Source organism: Ornithorhynchus anatinus, chromosome 4 (assembly GCF_004115215.2).
Source record: "Ornithorhynchus anatinus isolate Pmale09 chromosome 4, mOrnAna1.pri.v4, whole genome shotgun sequence".
Lineage (NCBI taxonomy): Eukaryota > Metazoa > Chordata > Mammalia > Monotremata > Ornithorhynchidae > Ornithorhynchus > Ornithorhynchus anatinus.
Window position 1 is genome coordinate 27,407,381 of NC_041731.1, and position 24,761 is coordinate 27,432,141.

The window sequence follows — 24,761 nt, forward strand, 5'->3', positions numbered from 1 at the left end:
GGAGGTCAGAGAGAAGGCTGACACACTAGTCTAGCCGGGATATAACGAGAGCCCGTAGCAGTAAGGTAGCCGTTTGGGTGGAGAGGAAAGGGCGGATCTTGGCGATATTATAAAGGTGAAACCGGCAGGTCTTGGTAACGGATAGGATGTGTGGGGTGAACGAAAGAGACAAGTCAAGGATGACACCGAGATTGCGGGCCTGAGAGACGGGAAGGATGGTCGTGCCATCCACGGTGATAGAGAAGTCTGGGAGAGGACCGGGTTTGGGAGGGAAGATGAGGAGCTCAGTCTTGCTCATGTTGAGTTTTAGGTGGCGGGCCGACATCCAGGTGGAGACGTCCTGGAGGCAGGAGGAGATGCGAGCCTGAAGGGAGGGGGAGAGGACAGGGGCAGAGATGTAGATCTGCGTGTCATCTGCCTAGAGATGGTAGTCAAAGCCGTGAGAGCGAATGAGTTCACCGAGGGAGTGAGTGTAAATGGAGAACAGAAAAGGGCCAAGAACTGACCCTTGAAGAACTCCAACAGTTAAAGGATGGGAGGGGGAGGAGGCGCCAGCGAAGGAGACCGAGAATGACCGGCCAGAGAGGTAAGAGGAGAACCAGGAGAGGACGGAGTCCATGAAGCCAAGGTGAGATAAGGTTTGGAGGAGGAGGGGATGGTCGACAGTGTCAAAGGCAGCAGAGAGGTCAAGGAAGATCAGTATGGAGTAGGAGCCATTGGATTTGGCAAGAAGGAGGTCATGGGTTACCTTAGAGAGAGCAGTCTCGGTAGAGTGGAGGGGACGGAAGCCAGATTGGAGGGGGTCTAGGAGAGAATGGGAGTTAAGGAATTCTGAGCATCGCTTGTAGATGACTCATTCTAGGATTTTGGAAAGGAGGGGTAGTAGGGAGATAGGGCGATAACTGGAGAGGGAAGTGGGTGATAGGAGAACCTATACAAATAGTGATTATGTGGTACCAAGCAAGAGCTCTGCAACATTTATGGAAATGAGGTTTGGGTATCATTGTCTATTCCAACAGGTGGCAAACCTACTGGTAGGTTGAAGAAATTTCATAAATCTCTTAATCCTAACAGAATCTGCTGCATTAACACGTAGCAATAGAGGTATTTGCAAGTAGTATTCTTTGCTTTTTCATTTCTCAGAGCCAAACAGAAAGGGGTCGGGCAAGGAGAGACTCCTGAAGCATTCTGGGTTCTATATATGGAAACACCAGTGGGATGGCAGATTGGTTGAACCCAGGCTCAGGGGTGGTTTTAGTTCCCAATCTGGGGTTGTTGAAAAAGCATGATGTTTCTGTGAAACTTGCTTACCATTGTTTAAAGATTCGTCCTCTGGAATAAAGAGAGGAAAGAAAGACCAGGAGAAAGAACATAAAGCCATCAGTGCTTTGGCATTGGGGGAAGGTATAAAGCTGATCATTGAACCTCATTCAGGAAAATACCAAAGTTGAAATGCTGGTTATCAATGTATTTCAAGGCAGTCATTTCACTGCACCTTTCCATATACCTCTTTATGATGTAGCAGGTGACTTCATGATATGGGAGTGATGAGGTACAAGTAACTTAGTGTAGTAGCGCTGTTTTAATTTCTGAAGCATTTTCTACCTGCACCTATCATATTCCTATTAGTCTTGTTAAAGCAGGCATATCCATTTAACACAGTGAGCTCTTTGTGTTCTCAACAACAAACACATGCTTCCTAGCTTACTGGACACAGCCTGCATTTTTTTTCTCTCTACCCAGTCCAGTATCAGCAAGAAAGTCTGTTTACAAACAAAAGCTCCAAGAGGAAGAACATCTCATAAGGGCAGAATGTGTAGTTTAAGGCAAATCACCAAAATATGCTCGAGATTTTGTGCTTTGAAACCTGGATAACCGATTAGGTTCAGGGTGCAGATTATTTTCTTCATGCTTTTCCCCATCTGTCATCAATCAGTGGTATTTACTGAGCACTGACTGTGTTCAGAACACTATACTAAGTGCTTGTGAACATACAATAAAACAATATGTTAGACTGTCCACCTTTCTCTGCCTTCCTTCCCCTATTCATAAAATTGATAGTGGAAGGGGAAGTGTAGATGCAGGCTTAAATCATTCACTAGGAATATTTCAAAAATGGCCCAAAACACAGTATTTTCAGGAAAAGAGTCTTTTCCATATGTTGAAGAAATTCATGGACACAAATGCATTTTCTGGTTTTTTAAATGGGCTTCCAAATCTTTAATTGTTTAATGTTGCCATATTTTCTCTCAGGTCTTAAGCTACTCCGTGGTAGTAAGGAAGACACCTTAGGAAACTCTATTTTCCCTCATGTCATCAAAGTACCATTTGCTGAATTGAAAAAGTAGCTTACAGAATGTGCTTTCAGATACTGAGTCCCCATGTCAAATTCACACCTGTGTTGTTTGTTTGTTTTCCCCCAGAACCCGGTACAGTGCTCTGCACACAATAAGTGCTTAATAAATACTATTACTACCACTACTTCCCAAAGCTGTCTGAATTGAAAGTATCATCATCATCATTTTCACTGGTATTTATTGAGAGCTTATTGTATGCAGAACACTGTATTAAGCACTTGAGAGAGCACAGTACAACAAAGCTGGTAGTCAGGTTCCCTGCCCACAACGTGCTTACAGTCTGGAGGGGGATACAGACATTGATATAAATAATTTATAATAGATAAATTATAGATGTGTCCGGAAGTGCTGTGGGTTTGAGAGTGGGGAAAATATCAAATGCCCAAATGTCACTGTGTAAAAGTACAAGTAGAAAGTAAATTAGTCCTACCTATCCAAAAGTTTGGATCAGAAGTTTTGGCAAATATCAATTTAATTCTTTATGCTTTTTAATTGGGTAAAATTCTGTAAATTCTTCCTGGGGCCAATTCTATAACAGGAAGAGAGCTGTTCATCATTGTCTGGAGAGGGGGAGGGGTGGGAGGACATTCTCCACTTTCACCTCATCCACGTTCTTGTGGTTGGAGGGGAAATGTCGGACATGGTGGTGGAATTCTTCAGAAGTTTTGGCATGGTGACCCAGATGCCGATGAACCACAGACTTGAGCAAACATCAGTGAAACTTAATGTGCGTAAAGAGCAGCTGTAAAGGCAGAGATAGAACAAGAACCAAGGACTAATGTGGTCTTTAAGATAAGAAGCTGAAGAATTTCTTGGAATGCCACAAGATTCCCAGCACCCAGGGTATAAGCAGAAGTTCCCAGCATCCCTTGTCACTACTCTTTCGTAACAGAACTCTGTGCTGGAAAGACCGTGAATCTGACACAGTAATGGTGCTGCTTATGGTCTTAGGATACAAAGGAGGAATATACAAGAAATTAAAAGATGATATATTTCAGAACAGGATAATCCAAACTGTTCACGTCTGTTTTGGACATTAAATTTGCTGCTTGGGAGATCAGTTCTCTGAGAACTTATTATGAAGGTGTTAATGCAATATGAGGAGGAAGACCCCTCTGATTACATTTTAAATTGGACAAGACAAAGTACTAAAGACTATAGTCTTGGGAGTAGTTACCAACATGGATCTGAATCCTTGGGTATACAACTGAACAGATGGGGTTCATCTCTGGTATCTACAATTCAGCCCAAGACTTTTCAATCAAGATGTAGCCTTTTTCAAATGTTACAACTTTAAACACATTCTTTGAACCACAGAGAGGGACTGACAGAAACCTTCCACTTATTCCCCAATCAGGTCAACACTCTTCATCTGGGTTGATCTTGACTCAGTGGACTTGATAAGGAACCTAAGCAGATACAGTGTATTAGAAAATGGTTTACATTGAGGAAGGCTGAAGATGACACTCTAGATGGATCCAGGCCATCCACTGATGGGGAGAATCAGCTGCCCTTTTTTTTTTTTGGTGACTCTAGACCAACAACAAGTCTGTTGCAGATGCAGTCAGCAATGCCCAATCACAGTAATTCCCAGAGCCTAAGGACACAACAAGAGTCATTCATTCAATCGTATTTATTGAGTGCTTACTGTGTGCAGAGCACCGAAGAGCACAACATCAAGAAAGTGATGTAAAAGCACTGTGTTCATTATGAATAACACTTGCAACAACGCAGAAGAGGCAGTCTTTCTAGGAAAGATGGGGTGGAATAACCAGGAAGGTGGGAATGTTTGAGGAGGAGAACCACTTTGAAGGAGGCAAAGGGTTCTGGGGAGGGGGTGGAGCAGTCATTTCAGACAGGGGAGAAAGGTGAGAATAATGGATCAAAGGCAGGAGAATAACAAAAGAAAGAGAGAGAGAGAGAAGGCTAGCCTCAAGAAGACTATGTTCACTCCTGTCAAGAAGCAATGTGGCTTAATGGATAGTGCAAGGGCCTGGGAATCAGGAGGATCTGTGTCCAAATCCCAGCTCTGCTACTTGTCTGTTTTGTGACCTTGGGCAAATCACTTTACTTTTCTGTGCCTCCATTACCTCATCTGTGAAATGGGATTAAAGATTGTGAGATCCATGTGGGACAGGGACTGTTTCCAATCCACTTTGCTTGTATCCATCCCAGCACTCCGTACAGGGCTTGGCACATAATAAGTGCTAAACAAATACTACAATTAATATTAATCATTATTTATTTTGCTATAAATAGAGTGTTTGGGGAATATAGTTTGACATTTCTCTATTACCTCATTTTAGTCCTACAGGACCAAGTGAGAGGGAGGAAGCTGAGTTCTTTTCTCCAGTAAGTTTCCTTGTGTCTTGGGATGGAGTTCAGTCCAGTTGATTCCCTAGATTTTTCCTTTCCTTCTTCCCACTTTCTACAGCATAGTTATTGCTAACTTTGCATTTTGAGGTGTAGCTAAGCCACAATTTCTTCCTGAACCCTCCTAATCCAACTGAATATACGCTGATGATGTGTATGAGGAGCGGTGTGGTTCAGTGGAAAGAGCCTGGGCTTTGGAGTTAGAGGTCATGAGTTCGAATCCCAGCTCTGCCACTTGTCAGCTGTGTGACTGTGGGTGAGTCACTTCACTTCTCTGGGCCTCAGTTACCTCAACTGTAAAATGGGGATGAAGACTGTGAGCCCCACGTGGGACAACCTGATTCCCCTGTGTCTACCCCAGCGCTTAGAACAGTGCTCTGCACATAGTAAGCGCTTAACAAATACCAACATTATTATTAACATTATTATCTCAGCATAATGGAAGTAAAAGTATTGTGAGTTACACAATTGACTAGGAGAAAGATTTTACTTACAGCCAACCTTGAATTACTTCTGCTGAATTTTATCTTATTCAGTCTCCAGTGGAGGTGGAAGAGAACCCTTCAACATTTTTTTCAGTATCTGGGGAATCAGCTGGGCTGAACTCTATACTTAGACACAAGGAAACTTCCCTGGTAGAGAACTCAACTTCCTCCCTCTCATTTGATTCCTGTAGGACTAAAATGAGGTAATGGAGTGATGTCAAGCTATATTCTTAAAACACTGCACCTAGATTGAACATAGATTAAACATCATTGCAGGGCCCTTCCCGATTTTCTTTAATCCAGGTAATCTAGGCAGAGTTTGTTCTTCTTTCTTCAAAGAACATGTTTTACAACTTTTCAGATATCTTCATGATTCTTCTCAGAACCTTCCCCATGTTTTCCACTCTTTAAAGGGTGAAGCCAAAATGTACTCACAGTTCCTTTATCAGATAACATGGAATCCAAGGTCCTTGGAGGGAAAGGGAAGCATATCTATTATGTGTAGATCACTGAGTTATAGAAATAAAAGAGATTAATTCTTGCTAGCTAAACTATCTAATTGGGCCTCAGTTTTTTTATCTGTAAAATGGGGATAAGAGAGATTGTGAATCCTGGGTACAATAGGAACTATGTCTAACTTCATAGTCCTATATCTACCCCAGGACTTAGGACATAGTAAACTTTTAATTATTGTCACAATAATTATTAGTAGTATAGTAAGAGGAGGAGTTCTTGAGAAGCAGCATGGCATAGTGTTTAGAGCACGGGCCTGGGAGTCAGAAGGCCATGGGTTCTAATCCTGACTTCACCACTTGTCTACTGTGTGACCTTGGGCAAGTCACTTCACTTATCTGTGCCTCAGTTACCTCATCTGTAAAATGGTGATTGAGACTGTGAGCCCCATGTAGGACAGGAACCGTGTCCAACCCAATTTGCTTGTAGCCACCCCAGTGCTTAGTACAGTGCCTGACTCATAGTAAGTTCTTAATAAATGCCACAATTATTATTATTATTAGTAGCTAATATTTAGGCACTCATGTGCCTCAATAATTTCTTTGATGCATCTCACAGGGCTGTTTATCACTATAATTCTCTGTTCCTCTAAGAAGGATTCCTGATACAAGATATGATCTTCTGGTCCATTTTCTGTTAAATTTAAGACTCTTCTTGGACTCCTAATCCTTCCACTTTAACAGGAAACAGGAAGCAAATCCCAGTGAGTCAGAGAAGTACTGCTTACTCTATTGACAAAACCAAGAGGGGATGAAGTAATCAGCAATGATATTTATTGCATGCTTATTGTGTGCAGAACGTCATACTAAGCGGTCAGAGGAGTACAATACAACAGAGTTGGTAGGCAAGTTCCCTGCTCACAATGAGCTTACAGTCTACAGGTGGAGACACACATGGATATAAATAATCCAAATTATATAATTTTATCCCCATGCTGAAGTGAGCAGTCTCCCAAGTATGACCTTGTTGCTACTAAGAGATAGCAGAATGTTTTTGAGATTTGAGGATTAAAAGGGGTTTATCTGTGACATATGGTGACTTTAAATCTTCCAATTCTCACCTGCTGGATCTTAGGAAAAACATAAGAATATTCCATGAATATTTTGAAAGATTATTGTATCTCTCATGTAAACTTAATCTTCCTTGCTTTCTCAACCTTGATGATTCTTCAGAACGAGGTGACAGTTATAGCTCTAGAGTTGTGCTTCAATTCAGTATCCACGAGGGTGAGAGAGAATCACGTGCCTAGTTTGTCAAGATTTGGAAAGAGATTGATGATTAGGATATTTTCAGTATTTTCATAGAACCATTGAAGGACATTTTCAAATGCAATTTTTTCTTAAAGTGAATATTCTGGTGTGATGAAGTGCTGTGCTTTGGAAAAATGTTTCAGAACTACTCAGGGAGATAATGGGATTTCCCCAGGCTAAAGATGGCCTCCCTAATGCATTAGCCAATGTTCCACCAGCTCCAAATTCTTCCCACACATCCAATATCTCTACCAAAGTGAGATATTTCAGGTTGTAGGGGCCCTGTCCCTGTTTGTTTGAGTGATACCGGCATGGCTTGCCTCATCACTTCTTTATCTACCTCTGCCATCTTTTCTTGAAAGGCTAACTCTCTTCTCTTGTGTAGACAAGTATGGATAGATCCCCAGTGTTTTTTTTTCCCCTATTGAAAAGAAGACCTATTGTCTGAGAAGCAGGCCCACACAGTCTGGTTTACGATTTTACAGAACTGGTGGTGAGGACTGAATTACGAAATTCATGTCACTTGGCTCACTAGAGTGAAAACCTCCTTCCCTTCCCTTCTCTGAACATGTTACTGTGGCATCTGAAGGATTCTGCTTCCATGATTAACTTAGGTTGCTCTTTGTAAGATGCAAGAGAACGCAACAGTATTGTTTCAAGCCATCATCATGCAAGCATCGTGCATCACATCACTCCTGCTGTGTTTTGAAAAATAACATGTCTCTTTTGTCTCAGGTATGGATGCCCTTTACTCAGGAGAGGAACAATACTGTCTCTTTTGGCCAGAAAGAAACATTTGGTGCATATTAGCAGATTTCTTTGGCTGTTATCATTGTAAGAGACAGTCAATAAATATTTATTGTGGCCCCCTGCATAAAGGCATTTAGGGTATATATTCGAATAGAACCAACTTCAGTCATAGATGCCAACTGTTTATTTTCAATATAAGAATGATAATCATAACAATCGTGGTATTCCTACTAAGAGCCAAGCACTTGTTTTGTCATCTGTCTCCCCCTTTCTAGACTTTGAGCCCATTGTTGGGTAGGGATTGTCTCTATTTGTTGCTCAATTGTACTTTCCAAGTGCTTAGTACAGTGCTCTGCACATAGCACTCAATAAATAATAATGTTGGTATTTGTTAAGCACTTACTATGTGCAGAGCACTGTTCTAAGCGCTGGGGTAGATACAGGGTAATCAGGATGTCCCACGTGAGGCTCACAGTTAATCCCCATTTTACAGATGAGATAAATGAGGCACAGAGAAGTTAAGTGACTTGCCCACAGTCACACAGCTGACAAGTGGCAGAGCCGGGAGTTGAACCCATGACCTCTGACTCCAAAGCCCAGGCTCTTTCCACTGAGCCATGCTGAATGAAAAGCACTTTATTAAATGCTAGAGTAGATACAAGATAATCAGGTCAGATGCCATCCCTGTCCTATATGGGGCTAGGGGTAAAGGGAGAACAAGTACTGATTTCCTATTTTACAGATGAGGAAATGGAGCCACAGAGAAGTTAAGTACCCAAGGTCACACAGCAGGCAAATGGCAGACCTGACTCCCAGGTCCATGCTCTTACCATTAGGCTGCACAATTTCTCTTATGAGAACAAAATGGGAGCAAGAATTTTGAGGTTGATGAGGATTGGAGGGGGCAGACTTCAGGAAGCTTACAGGCCAGAAAACCACCATTTGGGATGTATTCAATCCTGCCTGATGGGAAAATCTCAGATTGTGTTAGAGACCTGGGATGATTGAGACTGGAAAACCAGATCAAAAAGCCGAGGGAAGGATGGTCCCCATTACTTCTGTTGAGTGATACCTATGTCCCAACCCTCAAGGGGCTGAAATTCTATATTTCATGCATTTAAACATAGGTTTGTAAGGCTAGTTTTGTGAGAAGAATATATAGACATCTTATTCCACTGGGTTGGTATTCCTTTAAGGGTTCTCAGCTTTAAATAACCAGGATTTAAGCTTTGTTAATCTTCCCACTGAAAGAACAGGGAATCCCTTCTCACTTTGAACTCTTATTGAGGTGGCTCCACTGATAGGCTAAAGAAAGATGTTTCTGTCTCAGTCAATAGGAATAGGAATATTGGATGTTCTAAACCAAGTCAAGGAGTAGCAGCAATGTACTTTGTGATAAAACCATTTATTTTTTTTAGGAAGCTATAGTCTTACTCTAGCTCAATCTATCAATCATATTTATTGAGGGCTTAATGTGTGTCTAAGCCCTGGGGAAAGTACAGGACCAGAGAGTTGATAGACACCATCCCTGCCCACAAAGAGTTTACAGTCTATAGTGTTCTCCCTCCACAGGATGAGTTAAGGTCAAATTTATCCTAACAAATTAATTTAGGAGAAAAAGACACTTTGTCTTGCAATATTTAAACAGTTGATGCCTGATTTATCCAGCTAACTTTCTAATACAGATCCAGTTCTAGCAACTAAGCACTTTAAGCTAACACAGTTTACACAATGACCCCAGAAATGACTTGTCCCTCTTGCCCCGCAACAAGTGACAAATTTAGGGAATAAACCAGAAACATGGAGATTCCCTTTTTTAGCAGAGACTCTCTTCAGTGTGTGTTTCTTGCCTGTTTCCAAGTATGTGCATTTCTTTTTACTAAGGAGGTGCTCAACAAATACCAGTAATAATAATAATGATGATAATAATTGCAATAATAATAATAATAATAGAGCTTACCTGGCTGAAAAAAAACTGTATAAACTATTTATACTCTCTCCAAATCAAAGGAAGTTAATATTTTAAGGAATTCAAAAGTTTGATTCACTTGCCAACATTCTATCAAGAATATGATTGTTTTCTTTTCTTTGGCCCTTTGTTTTGATTTTTACTAAAGGGATCCCCTGTTAGATTGTTAAGTCATTGAGAGCAGGAACCATGTCTTCTATTTTTATTTTTCTCTGTAAAGCCTGTAATTAAGACTTCTGACCAAAGTAACCCCTCAAAAAATACTATTCTATGAATGAAATCTGTGAGCAGCCACTCCTGAACTTTTGTGATCCAGAAGCAGGAATGGGCTAATACTTTACTATATATCCATTTTTCAAATACTCTGTTGCTCTAGCTAAATCCCACAAAGAAGTGTTGTTCCAAGAACCCCAGAATGCAGAGGGGTAATATAGCTCAGCTCAGGAATCTCCACCTTCTGCCTCACATCTACCGGACTCTAGTGGCACTAAACTCAGAATTTCCATCATCATCATCATCATCAGTGGTATTTTTTGAGCACTTACTATATGCAAAGCACTGTACTGAGCACTTGGGATAGGACAATATAACAGATGGCAGACACATTCCCTTACCACCATAAGCTTATAGTCATTAATATGAATAAATAATTTATAAGATATAATTTAAAGATAGGTACAAAAATGCCATGGTGTCAAGGGTTGGATGAATATGAAATGCCCAAAGTTCACAGATCCAGGTACACAGATGACACTGAAGGGAGAGAGAGTGAGGAAAAAGAAGGCTTAATAGGGGAAGGCCATTTGGAGGAGATGTGACCATAATTATGCTTTGAAGGTGAGGAAAGAGGTAGTCTGAAGTATATGGAGTGGGAGGGAGTTCCAGGCAAGGGGGAGAACTTGTAACAGAGGTTAGTGGTGAGATAGATGAGATAGGGGCACAGAAAGTAAGCTGACACCAGAGGAGCAAAATATACAGGCTGGACTGTAGTAGGAGTTCAGTGAGGGTGAGCTAGTTGAGTGCTTTAAAACCCATGGTTATGCCTCACAGGGCTGCCATATACAGGGCACCTGCCCTTTCTCTCATCTTCCTTTCTCTCATCTTCTCTCTCTTCCCTTAACCCAAAAGGGAAGTCTGTTCTTCTAACCTTAAGAGAGAATTCCTTGGTAGAGTCAAGAAAAGACTTGTATAGATAGTTCAATTGGCATAGATGCATACCAATGCTTGAGTTTTTAAAGTTATAAATGATAGCATCCCTATTCAGTGAGTGAGTCAGTCAGTCAGTCTATTTTTTGAACTCTTACTGTGTGCAGAGCACTGTACTTAGTGTTTCGGAGGGGACAATATAACAATGTAACAGAAACATTCCCTGCCCACAATGTCCCCTTCATCTTGTTTTTTGATCTCGAAAATGATAAAGGTATTTGTTAAGTGCTTATCTTGTGCCAAACACTGTTCTAAGTGCTGGGGTAAATGCAAGGTTATCCTATTGGACACAGTCCCTGTCACACATGGGGCTCACAATCTAGGTAAGAAGGAGTTGCCAATGAATCAATCGTATTTATTGAGTGTTTACTAATTGTACTACTGGTAGAGTACAATATAAGAGATTTGGTAGATACGTTCCCTGCCTACAAAGAATAGTATTTCATTTCAATTTTACAAATGATGAAACTGAGGCACAGAAAAATTAAGTGACTTGTCCAAGGTCATGCAGCAGACAAGTGGCAGAGCCAGGATTAGAACTCAGGTCCTCTGATTCCCAGGCCTGTGCTCTTTCTTCTAGGCCATGCTGCAAGGCCATGGTGCAAGTGGTTGCAAGATAGTGGAGATGGCAGCCGGGCTGTTAGAGGGCTGTGAGAGCTAACAGTGATGGTGCCAGAGGTCTCGGGGGGGGGGGGGCAGGGCAACTCCTCCAGAGCCATGCACAAAGGGGAAGGGTCACTGACCTCGCCTTTGTGCTCCCTCCCCTCACCTGTGGGGTGTTTAGGACAGTGCCAGAAGGAAGATACTCAGGTCTCAGGCCCCTCCCACAACACACACCTCTGATTGTGCCAGAGGGAAGGGCTGCCGATCACCCTAGCACTCTTTTGGCAAGCCAGGAGTGAAAAACTGAGTTAGTGGAAGGATCTCAGCCACACAGCCCACTCCTCCCTGTGATCATCAGAGACCATGGATCATTCCAGGTATTGCATCCCTGCACCTCTAACCAAGAACTGAAACTCCAAAAATTTAAGTTCAGGGAGATTGGGATCAGAACAACCTCAGAGAGTTATGAAGTTTTTAGTGTCAGGCAATTTCCTGGAAAGCAATAGTATCTCTGTGTTTTGATGAGAGCAACTCTAGAAGGAAGTGAGCCTGTAAATCACAAACCAATCAAGATTTCAAAACATTAGAATGCTTTTCAAGAGCAACACCAGTGAGGATTTGTCCACAGGGTGTGCAATTAATGCCACTGTTGAGTCTGCAGCATGAAACAGACTGAAATTGTTTTGTTTTTTTTTTATAGTTCATACTCTGGTCATGCTGATAATCTCAGAAACAGAGCAAAAGGAAAAGGTTCCTAGCATTGTGTGACAAAATTAAGTTCTATACAGAAAAGTTCAGGGAAACATATTTAAGGGGAAAAAAAATAGCCACAAGAGGGCAAGGGGGTAAATGACTAATTACGTAAGAGTACAGTGGGGAAAAGTCTAGGGGTCATAATGGACACACACTGAACAAAAGTCTCCATGGTGGTGCTAGTGTTAAAAAAGAAACAGTGATGCTGTATAGAAAGGAAGTGTCCTGTACATTCAGCACTGACTGTATGCTTACTAGAATGATGTGGTCCCTCTTGGCTTCCTAATATATAAAGAACCTATAGAGTTTCGAAAGCTTTTTGAATGTTAGAGAAATGGAAAAAGTAAGACTTAATAATATCCTTCAGTTATATAAATAAGCAGTAAAGAGACCATGAATACAGTCATTCACTCAATCATATTCATCGAGCACTTCCATGTGCAAAGCACTGTACTAAGTGCTTGGGAGAATACAAAATAACAATAAACAGACACATTTCCCTGCCCACAAGAGTTTACCATCTAGAAGTAACAGAATAAGAACCCTTAGATTTAATTTTCAGCTGGGAATATATATACATTTCTAATGAATGAACAGTCAACCAATCAGTGCAATTTATTGAACATCTACTGAATATAGAGCACCACTTGGGAGAGTACAGTGGGAGCAAAGCATGCATTTCCTGCTCTTTGGGACCTTCCAATTTAATGGAAGAGACAGATAAAATTTATTTCTAAACAGTGGTAACAGGAGAAAGAACTAGGATAAAATATGTCAGATATACTTATAAACCTAAGTACTGAGGTTGGGTGTAAATGTATAAGTGCTAAGAGTAGTAGTTGGGTTGCTGTTATTTGTGCTATTGGGAATTCATGGGGAAGGCTACCTGGTGGAGGAGAGATTGTAAAAATTCTTGGAAGATGGGGAAGATTGTGGCCTGAACAAAACAAACCCTAACTCTAACTTTCCCCTACTCTCTCTGCCTGATACCTTTTAAACCCAGGAGTTTTTTGGTTTTTTTTTTTTGTTTTTTTAGCTCAGTCCAATTTATTTGAGACATAGGGTGAACTTTTTTTATTTTATTCTTTTCCCCTCTTGTTCTTTCTTCTCCTTTAATCATTCCTCCTTGTTTTCTTCTTGAAGCCCTTCCCATCCTTAATTGTGTTTTTCACCAAAGAACTTTATTCTTGGTTCCAGGATCATCATTATCATCTTCATACTCACCATTATAAACAGCTGGAATAGCATTCATCCAGTGTCTGCTCTGCAGAGGATGGTACTAAGTGCATGGAATATACACAGTAGAAGTCAAAATGCAACTTTCTTCAAGAGCTTACAATCTAATGTGGGAAAAAAAGAAGACACACATTCCCAAATAGACACTAGGTGAAGTGTAAGAACCTAGGCAAAAATGATTAAAAAAACCTCTAACATTGAAATAAATGCATGACAAAGTTTGTTGATCATGATGTTGAAGTCTCAGATGAGTCTTCAGATGAGCCTCAGTTCTACAACTTCAGGACAGAAAATTTACATGAAGTAATTAGAATTGTGCAAAGTGCACACAAAGTTTGTTTACATGTAGGACCCACTTATGGCCAAGGTGACTGCAACATAATACTGAAGCTGGTTGTAGCACATAACTCAATAAGCTCTTGCCTCAGTAGCCTTTGTGGATACAGGCACAGATACATGCACAGGATACAGGCACACATATTTTTCAGGATCACTGCTGGACCTGTCCACCAGGCCGAATGCCCTAGATTTTTCTTAAGTTAGAAACCTTTATCACTCATGGAATATCCCCAGAATCACTCCCCTACTTGCAGGGATGAGACAAGTACTTAAATCTCCTGATTCCTAGAACTGCATGCTTTCTGCTGTACTAACTGCATGAATAAAATCAAGTTAGGAGCATGAAGATTAAGATGTCTAGTAAGTGTCATGATCATGAAGGTGGGAATTAGGGAATATCTTTTTAGAATATCCCTTAATGGCTTTTTAGTAGGCTTTGAAGATGGGGAGGAACATGATGTGGTGGAATTGACTGGAGAGGGAATTCCATCCTCGGAGAAGGCATGAGCAATGGGCCAGAGATGGAGAGTCTGCAACTAGGGGAAGTTAGAAGATTGGATAGAGCATGGGCCTGGGTGTCAAAAGGACCTGGATTCTAATCCGGATCCACCACTTGTCTACTGGGTGACGTTGGGCAAGTCACTTAGCTTCTCTATGCCTCAGTTATCTCATCGGTGATATGGGGATTAAGACTGTGAGTCCTATGTGGGACAGGGATTGTGTCCAAAGTGACTTCCTTATATCCACCCCAGCAATTAGTACAGTGCTGGCACACAGTAAGCACTTTAAAAATACCACAATTTATTATTATTATTATTATTTGCTTTAGAGGATTGAAGAGTATGACCCTGGGTGTAACGGTAGAAAAAAAGATAGGAGGAGAGCCTTGAAGACAATGGTTAGGAGTTTAACACTAGCTTCAGGACCACAAACTGTGAAGAGTTCCTTCCAGCCAAGGAGTTTATTGAAATGTTATCTAAGTGTCAACCATTCAGATGACACAATGGCACAATTCTTGTCCCTCATTTCTAGCTCTTGTTTGCTCTAATAGCTGGGCTTCAGTTCTCATTGCCTGACATTCAGCCTATAGCTAAAAGAAAAAGGAGCAACTCCTAAAGAGCCTCTCTATCCCAGTTCCATCCCAGTTCCAAATGCCAAACAGTTTAGGCAACAATTGTGAACTATTTGATGGGAATCCACTTAGAAGGATCAGAAAGTGGGGGAAAAGATGTGTCTCCTTGTTTCCTCTAGCAAATCCAGGTACTGGAGAGAGTCTGAAGGAACTTGAAGTCCAGTTTTGGAGCCATGACAGAACATTTATAGCAGCATGGTTGGAAAGGGTTTAGGTTGAGGTCTTCTCTTCATGGGAATTTAATTCAAGTGTTTAATGGACAGAGAGTGAGGTTGGTGAGAGACAGTCCCAAATACACCCCATAAAACTGCTCTAGGTTTTACACTGCACCACCTATTGCAAAGCTTGCCAAGCTGCTTCTGTAGGTATTCCCTGACTCGTCCGGTTGTAGGGAACATCGATATACTTAACCCAAATCTGTCCATTTTAATTATATTCTTCTGGACAGATAAAAGCTTTCTATAGGGTCCTGAAGAATATTTGCTCTCTCAAGCGTTCCTTACAGCTTTTATACTAAACGATTAAAACGTGAAGGAAAGAAGAACGGCCCCAACCGTTAGCTCCTGCTCTTGTTCCCCTGACTATAGCTTTGATTATTGACCTAAATTTTTTTCTGAACTGAGTCCCGTCACCAAGGGTTCTATTCTTCCAGCAGACTGATCACAGATCACCTCCCAAACTACAGGGGCTTCTCTGGACCTGCTTCCTCTCTCTCTTCTCCCTCACCTGTAAGATGTGGCATTGTCTTTGGGGTAGTTGACCAGTCAAAGACCCACTGTCCACTTCTATACCTGTTTTTAAACAAACAGACAAACAAAAAAAGCCTTTTCTCCATTTGAGTGGACAATGGAGGAAATTTGGAAGAAACAAAAATGCCCATTCTCAAGGCAGACTTGAACTTAGTAGTTCCCAGGCAGTTACTGTGATAACTAAAGGAAGCCTGGCATGAACACAGTTTTTCAGCTTCCTGAAATATTTTTGCTATTCTTCTTGTTCCTACTTTTGTAAATAATTTTTGACCTAGTCCTCCCTAGTAGATTCAGTGAAATCAGATTGGACATACTCTCTGTCCCAAATGATACTCACAGTCTAAGGGGGAGGGAAAACTGGTATTGAATCCCCATTTTCAGATGAAGAACCTGAGCCACAGAGAAGGCGAATGATTTGCCCAAGGTTACACAGGAGACAAATCATGGAATTGAGATTAGAACCCAAAATTGTAAATTTCTGGAGGGAAGTGATCATATGTTTTGCTTCCGGTGTACTTTCCCAAGCTCTTAGAGCAGTGCTTCACACTCAATTGGTATTTGATAAATACATTTGATGATGATGATGATGATGATGATGATAATGACATTTTTCTAGATGGATTTAGGAAAGAGCCCTAAACACTTGGTTCTGACCATTCTTGTGAGAGAATCTTTAAACTTTCACTCAGGAAGAATATTCCCTAGAATACCATCAGTGTTGATTGACCATTGGCATATATATAAGGAAAAGACTCTCCCAATATATCAACTGCAGTGCCTGATTTTCAGAGGATTTTGATTTGAACAGACCTTGAGACCTTGAGATCACCCCACCAAATTCTCTAGATTGAGCCTTTGCCAAAAGTTTTGGCAGCCCTTAGCCCCAATATAGATCTCTTCTAGAATTCTTCTAGTAGAGAAGTCTAGATCAGCTAGAGAAGGTGGATGGAAAGGAATATAGCAGCCATGAAATAATCTTCAGTGGAGGTAAAATGTCACTGCTCCATGAAACCAACTTAATATAAAAAAGCCCATCTTGATATAAAAAAACACATACGTCCTAATAATGTAAACATTAAATGTAAAAACTGTGTAAGTGGCTTAGTTACTCATCTCTGGATTAGATCCTTAGAAAATACAATAGTTACTACCTCCTAGGCCCACCATCAGAGTAATTGATCCTACGGTTCTGCTACCTATGCCTCTTAATCCTGCTTTCTATCCTGAGAATAGTCTCACTACAGAGTTTTTCTGGCATTATGGATGTGACAACTTTGTACCTAGTAAGGGCTTAATAAGTACCATATTACCATAGATAATACTACTAGTACCCTAATAATTGTGGTATTGGTTAAGCTTTTTTTATGTCCCAAACACTATACTACATGCTGAGGTAGGTGCAAGATAATCAGTCAAAGGTACTCTCTGTGGAAGGGCGAGGAGATATCGAATCCCCATTTTAGAGCTGAGAAAACTGAGGCTCAGATAAATTTAGTGTCTTGCCCAAGGTCTCACAGCAGGCAAGGGGCAGAGCCAGTATCAGAAGCCAGGTAGCCTGCCTTCCAGGCTCAGGCTCTTTCCATTATACCACACTGTAACTCCTCAGCAGAGGGTATATCTGTTTGAAGTTGTTTGGGGCTTAGTTAGTTAGGGGAAGATACTCAAAAGATGAGTTTTGGGGATGTTTTGTAAGCCTTTTTGGATGAAAGAAAGCAAGTGACACTTTTGACCCTAAATCAGATTTGTAGCCTTAACTTAATAGTTCTCCTTGATGGAAAAACCTTTTCCTCAGCCCTTTGGAAAACATCGTTCTTAATGCTCACATCTGATACTCTCTCTTTATTCTCTTAAAACACACCCTTCCTCTTTTCTGCCCTCCCTGGGCTGTTTTCTCTCTTTCTTCACCAGCCATTTTTCCACCCCTTCTCTATTCCTATTTCTTCTGTATGTTCAGAAGAAGCACCAAATGCTTGAAGTTGGTCTTGAAAAGGTTCTGAACTGAGTTTGCCCTACAGATGTATAAACATATTACCTTCCTAACCCTGAGATCCCCCTTCCAAAGACAACAGGAAAAGGGGGGAGCTGAAAGCCCCTAGCAAAATAAGAGTGGGCAGAAAAAGGCTTGTTTCAAAATTTTCAACTTTCCCATTAGCGGTTCTTTTTTGGTGTGGAGGGGAGGATAGAAAAGGGGTAGAAGGAGAAGGAGGGGTAGAGGGGAGGTGGGAAAGAAAATACAGTGAATGCTCCTGTAACCTTTGCTCTTGTTGATACTAGACAAGACCACACTGTTAATGAGTGATTGTTAACAGATGGCTGTTGAGCAACTTATTCAGAATCAAAAGTAAGATCCATTGTTTGGGTGTGAGGGGGAAACCGGGATTTAATATTTAGTTTTCTAACTGAAGCTAAACTGACAAGGATTTATGATTTTTCAATAGTACCTTTTGGTGGGAGTTTGTGCTTTTCATGTTTTTGTAAAAAAACCAAACTCAAGTACAGTATCTCTTGATGTCTTTAGACACCCTTCTCTTTTCTTTTCTGATGTTCTTTAGATTTTCTATTGTCATATTCTTATGCTGATTGTCAAAAATGGTATCTTTTAAGACTCTTAAGAAAGCAGTGGATATCCCCCAACATCTCAGGGCTATTTAGAAAGTGAGATGAAGTCATTCTGCTAGATCATAAGCTCCTTGAGAGCAGAGAATGTGTCTACTTACTCTACTGTACTCATCCAAGCACTTAGCACAGTGCTCTGCACACAGTAAGCACTCAGTGAATACCACTGATTGATTAACTGATTCCATACATCCCATTTATTCACAAAAGATAGCTCTTCCCTCTTCTTTCATTCACTCCTTTTACACTCTTATTCCCTCTTTGCTCTTTCTCCTTTTCCCTGAGTTTTCCTTAAAGTTATGCCTTATAGGACAAAACTATTGTGCTATTTGGAAAAGACGTTAGTAAGGTTGGCTAGAAATAGACAGTTTTATATCTAGAGGCTACACAAATGTATGAGGTCAATGAGAAGTGGGTCTTGCCCCCAAGTTCCTTGTTTTGACTCTTGCCCACTCAAATAGATAGTATACATATGACATGTGCATAGTTCTGCATCCCAAAGATAGTGTCTTTGCAAAGACTAAGTGTGTTTTTTCTTGATTCCTTGTTCAGGGCTTTCTCCTTGGGTATCCCATTAGTACTAATGGACTCTGACTAACTACTAACTAAAGCCATGATGATTGAGAGGAACTGAAAGCTCTGGACCTAGAATAGTTTCCTCAAAATGGCATGAGATTCATTCATGGACCTCTCTCTGTCTCTCTGTCTCTCTCTCCCTCCCTCCCTCCCTCCATCTCCCCCCCTCCTCTCTCCATCCAACTTCTTCGTTTGCTCTCCATCATATTCACTCCATCTCTCCAGTAATATCTCTCTCTCATCCTCTCCACAAGTTCTTCAATAAAATCAACTTTATAAGGTCTTTTTCTCATAATCTCTCATGGGTAATGTTTTCTCACCAGCTTTAATTATGTATCCAAGGCGTTCTCTTATTTCTTATTAGCCACTGTACATTTGATAGAGATGTCCATTGAAATGGCAGTTTATTTTAGGAAGACCAGCAGGGTGTATGGAGGTGAAAAATGGATTAGAAGGAGGAAGAGAGAAACTGAGAAATACATTAACAAAGTTATTTCATGAGACTCTAATTTGTTTAGACCAATGATGACAAACTGGAGACCCCTTCAACTCTACAGATACAGATATAGAGACACAAAAATGCATTTCCCCTGTTAGGAGAGGGGACATTTGACTTGTCTTAGTTCTGAAAATGGGAGAATCATAAATAATTCACACTTTTAAACACCTGATACCATATTCTCCTACCTAATCATTGTTAGCCTACATCACCAGTCTACACTCACATGAATATCCTTATTGAGAAGAAAACAATAACCTTATTTATTCCTCTTTCTTTTGGGGGGATCCATAGGACTCTATGACAAGTGCTCTTACACCTCTCGTGACCGAGGCTGGGTTCTGGGGATTCACACCACCAGTGATCAGAGGAATAGAGATCCCCGCTATTTCTTCTCACTGAAGACAGACCGTGCCCGCAAAGTGACCACCATCAATGCTCATAGCAGCTACCTCCCCAACCAGTGGGTTCACCTAGCTGCCACCTACGATGGGCGCCAGATGAAACTCTATGTGAATGGTGCCCAGGTGGCCACCAGCACGGAGCAAGTAGGTGGCATCTTCAGCCCCTTGACCTTGAAGTGTAAAGTCCTCATGATTGGCGGGAATGCCCTGAACCAGAACTATCGAGGTTATCTAGAACACCTGAGTCTTTGGAAGATGGCTCGATCTCAGAAAGAGATCTTGATGGACATGGGACAGGCCATCCATGGGCTAAACACCCCTCTACCTCAGTTAGTCCTTCAGGAGAGCTTGGAGAATGTGAAAACCACATGGTCTCCCATGAAGGATGGCACCAGTCCTCAGGTAGAACTCAGCTACCACCACAGCTTCTTGTTGGATACTAGCCTAGAGCCTCCTCTCTGCGGGCAGACCTTGTGTGACAACACAGAGGTGATCGCCAGTTACAACCAACTTCCAAGCTTCCGTGGCCACAAGTTGGTGCGCTACCGAGTGGTGAATCTATATGATGACTTCCACCAGAATCCCACAGTCAGCCAGCAGCAGATAGCCTTCCAGCACCAGCACCTGACTGAGGCCTTTGAACGTTACAACATCACATGGCAGCTCGAGGTGCTGGAGGTGAAGAACTCCTCCTTGCGCCACCGCCTCATCCTGGCGAACTGTGACATCAGCAAGATTGGGGATGAGAGCTGTGACCCTGAATGCAATCATACCTTGACGGGTTTTGATGGTGGGGACTGTAGGTATGTCAACCACGCCACCTTCAACAAGAAGAAGCAGAACGGCGTATGTGACATGGATTGTAACTACGAAAGATATAACTTTGATGGCGGGGAGTGCTGTAACCCTGAGATTTCCGATGTTACCAAGACATGTTTTGACCCAGATTCTCCATACAGGTAGGTACCTTTTTATGCCAATAAAGTCTCAACATCTGAACCCTTGAATGTAAAACCATTGCTTCCCTTGGCAGCTGTCTGAAAGAGTAATTACTTCACATTCTCTTATTTTGGATAATTGGATAGAAATTTGATATCAGTTGTCTTGTAGAAGGAGACCATAAAGGTAACTAGATGGTCACTTTTGCAGCAGACCTCTAGATTTCTTCACTGATTTTCCATTTAATATAAACTCCCCTTGTTCCTAGAGAAAAGCCCAAGAACATTGTACAGACATGTGAGGAGCCATAGACCAGAGAATGGGCATGAGCCAAAAATCACTTGACCTTTAAATGTACTAATTGTATTTCCTGGGGAGCACTTTTTTATACAACAGTTGAGGGGACCTACGAGCAAAAGTCTAGCATATTCTCTGAGGCTCCCCAGATGATTGCTATTGTGTTTCAAAGTATATGTTTTCTCTTGAAATTCACAAAATGGCCACAAGTAGGATGGGGATATTTTGTGCCAGATCTTGAAGATTAAACAAGGTGGAGCCAGACCTGGTTGATATATGGATTGAAGGTTAGCACCTGCTAGGGCTCGACTTTGACTTTGCCATTCTTGACATCCTAGTATTCTTCTAATAGTAATACTAGTAATACTAGAATCAAACCTTTGTGTACTCTAAGAGCAGGTGTAGAAAGAGGGATCTCTACCAACTGTTTGCAGACATATAGACTTTATATGGTTGCTTTTCATTCTTAAAAATGAAGCTATTGACGGTCATTACATTTTCACAAAAATAGGAGATAGAGGTGACTGCTGAACCTACAGGGGGAAATCCTCCTGTTGGCCACTACAGACATGATGAAGATGATGATGATGATGATATTTATTAGGTGCTTACTATACACCAAGCACTGTTCTAAGCTCTGAGATAGATACAAGTTAATTAGGTTGGACACAGTCCCTGACCCACATAGGGCTCACAGTCTAAGTAGGAGCGAGAACAGGCATTGAATCCCCATATTATAGAAGAAGGAACTGAAGCCCAGAGAAGTTAAGTGACTTGACCATGGTTGCACAGCAGACAAGTAATGGAGCTGGGAATAGAACCCAGGTTCTTTGTCTCCCAGACCCGTGCTCTTTCCACTAGACGAGGCTAGTTCTCTGATTCTAGCCAAAGTCCTCTATAGCAGACTGTGGAAGGTCATAATCTTGTTGTTCACTTCCTTAATCATATTTATACATAAGAGCATATAGGGTCCTAGGAAGAGTGTGTACATGGTTGGGTGCGTGTGCATGTGTTGTGCTGAAGGAAGGCAAGGGACAACAGCAGGAAGGTTTACTGAAGTCTACTGAAACACATAAACCAGAATCCCATCAGCTTATCTTATGTGGCTTCTTTTCTGAAATTGAAGAAGACCCAATTGCTCAGGGACAGGGAGACATTTTGGCTTTGTGGGGAAAGTCAGTATGAATAATGGGAGGTCCAAAATGGGAGATCAGATACCTGCCAGACTGTAGTGGTGCCACCTCATAAATAAGTCTGATTTCATTTCCCCAGAAGACAGAAACATTTTCCAATCTTAGCCCCTGTTTGGGTGGAGGGTACATGGGAAGTAAACAGGACCTGGCATTGAGGGTACTGTCTTTGGGACCCCTGTGCAAGTAACGAGTGGATGTGGCTCTGGCGCAGAGTAACCCTTTGACCCAAAAGAACTAGGTCGATGAAAGAAGCAGTGTTCCACCAGGGTTGAGAGCCTCATCTTTCTGGAATGTCCAGAAATTCTAAAAAAAAATTAGCTGTGATTTGATAACACTGTGACTTTTAGAATCCACTTTTGAGAAACAACTTCCTATTGTGTCGCACATGATGGGCAGGGGCAGAGAGGGTGAGACATTTAAAAGATCAAATTAAACATGCTCTCCCCCAAGTCCTCATTTCCCAACCCACCTGACTATGTTATTATGAAACCTGTTTTCAGCTCTGTGCATGGGGTTCAAATGCACATCCAAAGGACTTGTGTTCTAATAGGGAAAGAAAGACAAATGGGATTTAAATCAAAACAAAGAATCTTCGCTTGAAAGCCCCAGAAAATGTGTGTGCTCAGCAACAATGACTCAGAGCGATCTCGTGGGTACAAAGGGAAATGTCCTGAACCTACTGAACCCATTGAATCCTGGTGCTGATCAGGAGGGAATAGTTCGTCCAAGAGATTCACGGACTGTGTTAACATTTCATTTTTCATATCCTTGCTGTGAGACCCTGGGCAAGCCTCTCAGTGCTTCTGTATCCTCTGTAAGACTATCTGAAGTAATAACCAACGATTAATAGTATTTATTGAGAGCCTATGAAGTGCAGAACGCAAGTACTAAGTGCTTGAGAATGTACAGTAGAATCGGTCAACATCATCCCTGCCCTTTAGGAGCTTATAATCTAATGGAGTAGACAGACATTAAAATATATTAGCAATCTGCTGAGCATCTTGCTTTAACTTTATAATGCATTTTTTTGCATTAAGAATTTGGTTCTAATGCCTCTAACCACCCTTTAAAATGATCAGTTTTGATTAATATCACTAGTGGCAATTTTAAGTGTTTAAAAATTTCTGCTGCTTGCTTGGACCTATCCATAAAAGTTCCTTATCTCCTGCATTAGTGATCCAGGGTAGTTTGAAGCTCAAAGGCCTATGGGGTGGGAAGAGGTAAGAAAGGAGAAGGAAAGGGAGAGGAAGATGGATCCTTCCCAACATCCATCCAAATTCCAATACTGTGGAGATTACCAGGTCTTTATAACAAAACGTTTGCTAAACCGGAAAGCATAATGCTACCCACAACTGTTTGGCTACCAGTCATTGAGAACAGCAATTGGTTGGTACTGCTGCCTATGTTCCAGTACACGGTCCATCCCTAATGCCTCTCCCACCCCATTCAGCCTACTTACTGCTGTTCACATTGAACATGGAAATGAAAGAGAGTGAGAGATTTGGGTCAGTCCCAAAAAGAGATCATTTTCCTAGGTGCTCAATCATCTGTGGGGTTTGGTCAGCTTCAGCAGCAAGCGAACAAGATGGACAAACTACCAACCCTGTAAAAATATGTGCTCAGGGGTTAGAATTGATTGTCTTGCCTTGGTGATTCACCCCCTGCATCCCTTATTTTACTCCTTGATTGCTTCAGGATGATGGAATAGCAGAATTCCCAGAAAATAGAGGCTTTGGGAAGGTAGGTGGGAGGAGGTTTGGGGAATGTGGGTGGAAAGCTACTTTCAGTTTAGGGATTGTCAAGTAAGAAGGGTTAAGAGTCAAAGTGGGAGTAGGGAGTAGGGCGAGACTCATGAAAGAGAAGCAGGAGTTAGGTCAGATCAGATTAGTGGAGAGTTTTGAATTTGGGAATACGGGAGTTTGGGTGGGACACAGAGAGTAAGGAGGGTCAGAGAAGCAAAACAACAGAAAGGAAATGGTTCATATGAGCTATCATTTTCCAAATGAAGAAGCCTAGAATCACTGTGGTGTCCATCAGGTAGAAATGGGCAATGCTGAAAGAAACATGGAGCCTCGTTACACAAGGAGTGGATGAGAGTTTAAGAAGGTGTTCTGGGAGGAATAACAACACTTACTGTATTTGTTAAGGGCTTCTTATGTGCCAGTCCTGGGGAGCTGATACCAGTTAATCAAGCAGGGCAGAGTCCCTATCCTATATGGAGCTCATGGTCGAAGTAAGAGGGAATAGGATTTGAACTCATTTCATAGAGGAGGAAACTGAGTCCCAGCAAAGTGAGGTGACTTGCCCAAGGTCACACAGCAGGCAAGTGGCAGAGCTGGAATTAGAACTCAATTCCTCTAACTTCCAGGCCCATGCTCTTCTTTTCACTAGGCCGTGCTGCTTCTCAATGAGAGAAAGTAACAATTTTTGACTGGAGAGGAGCAAGCAACCCATATTAAGCACTGAATGGCAGAGAAATCAAAGTAAAGTTCTTCTTTTCTTACCCCTATGATGATGCAATA

The 24,761-nt window shown here is 41.6% G+C and overlaps 1 protein-coding gene across 2 annotated transcripts in view; it reads left to right on the top strand.

Annotated features, from left to right (window-relative positions):
- The window catches only part of PAPPA (pappalysin 1), a 276,545-nt gene that overhangs the window by 12,595 nt on the left and 239,189 nt on the right, over positions 1–24,761 (top strand). For both annotated transcript variants that reach the window (XM_029063723.2, XM_029063721.2), the window contains exon 2: positions 19,701–20,769. In XM_029063723.2, coding sequence (XP_028919556.1) covers positions 19,701–20,769 — 1,069 coding nt within the window. The remainder of the gene's footprint in view (positions 1–19,700; positions 20,770–24,761) is intronic.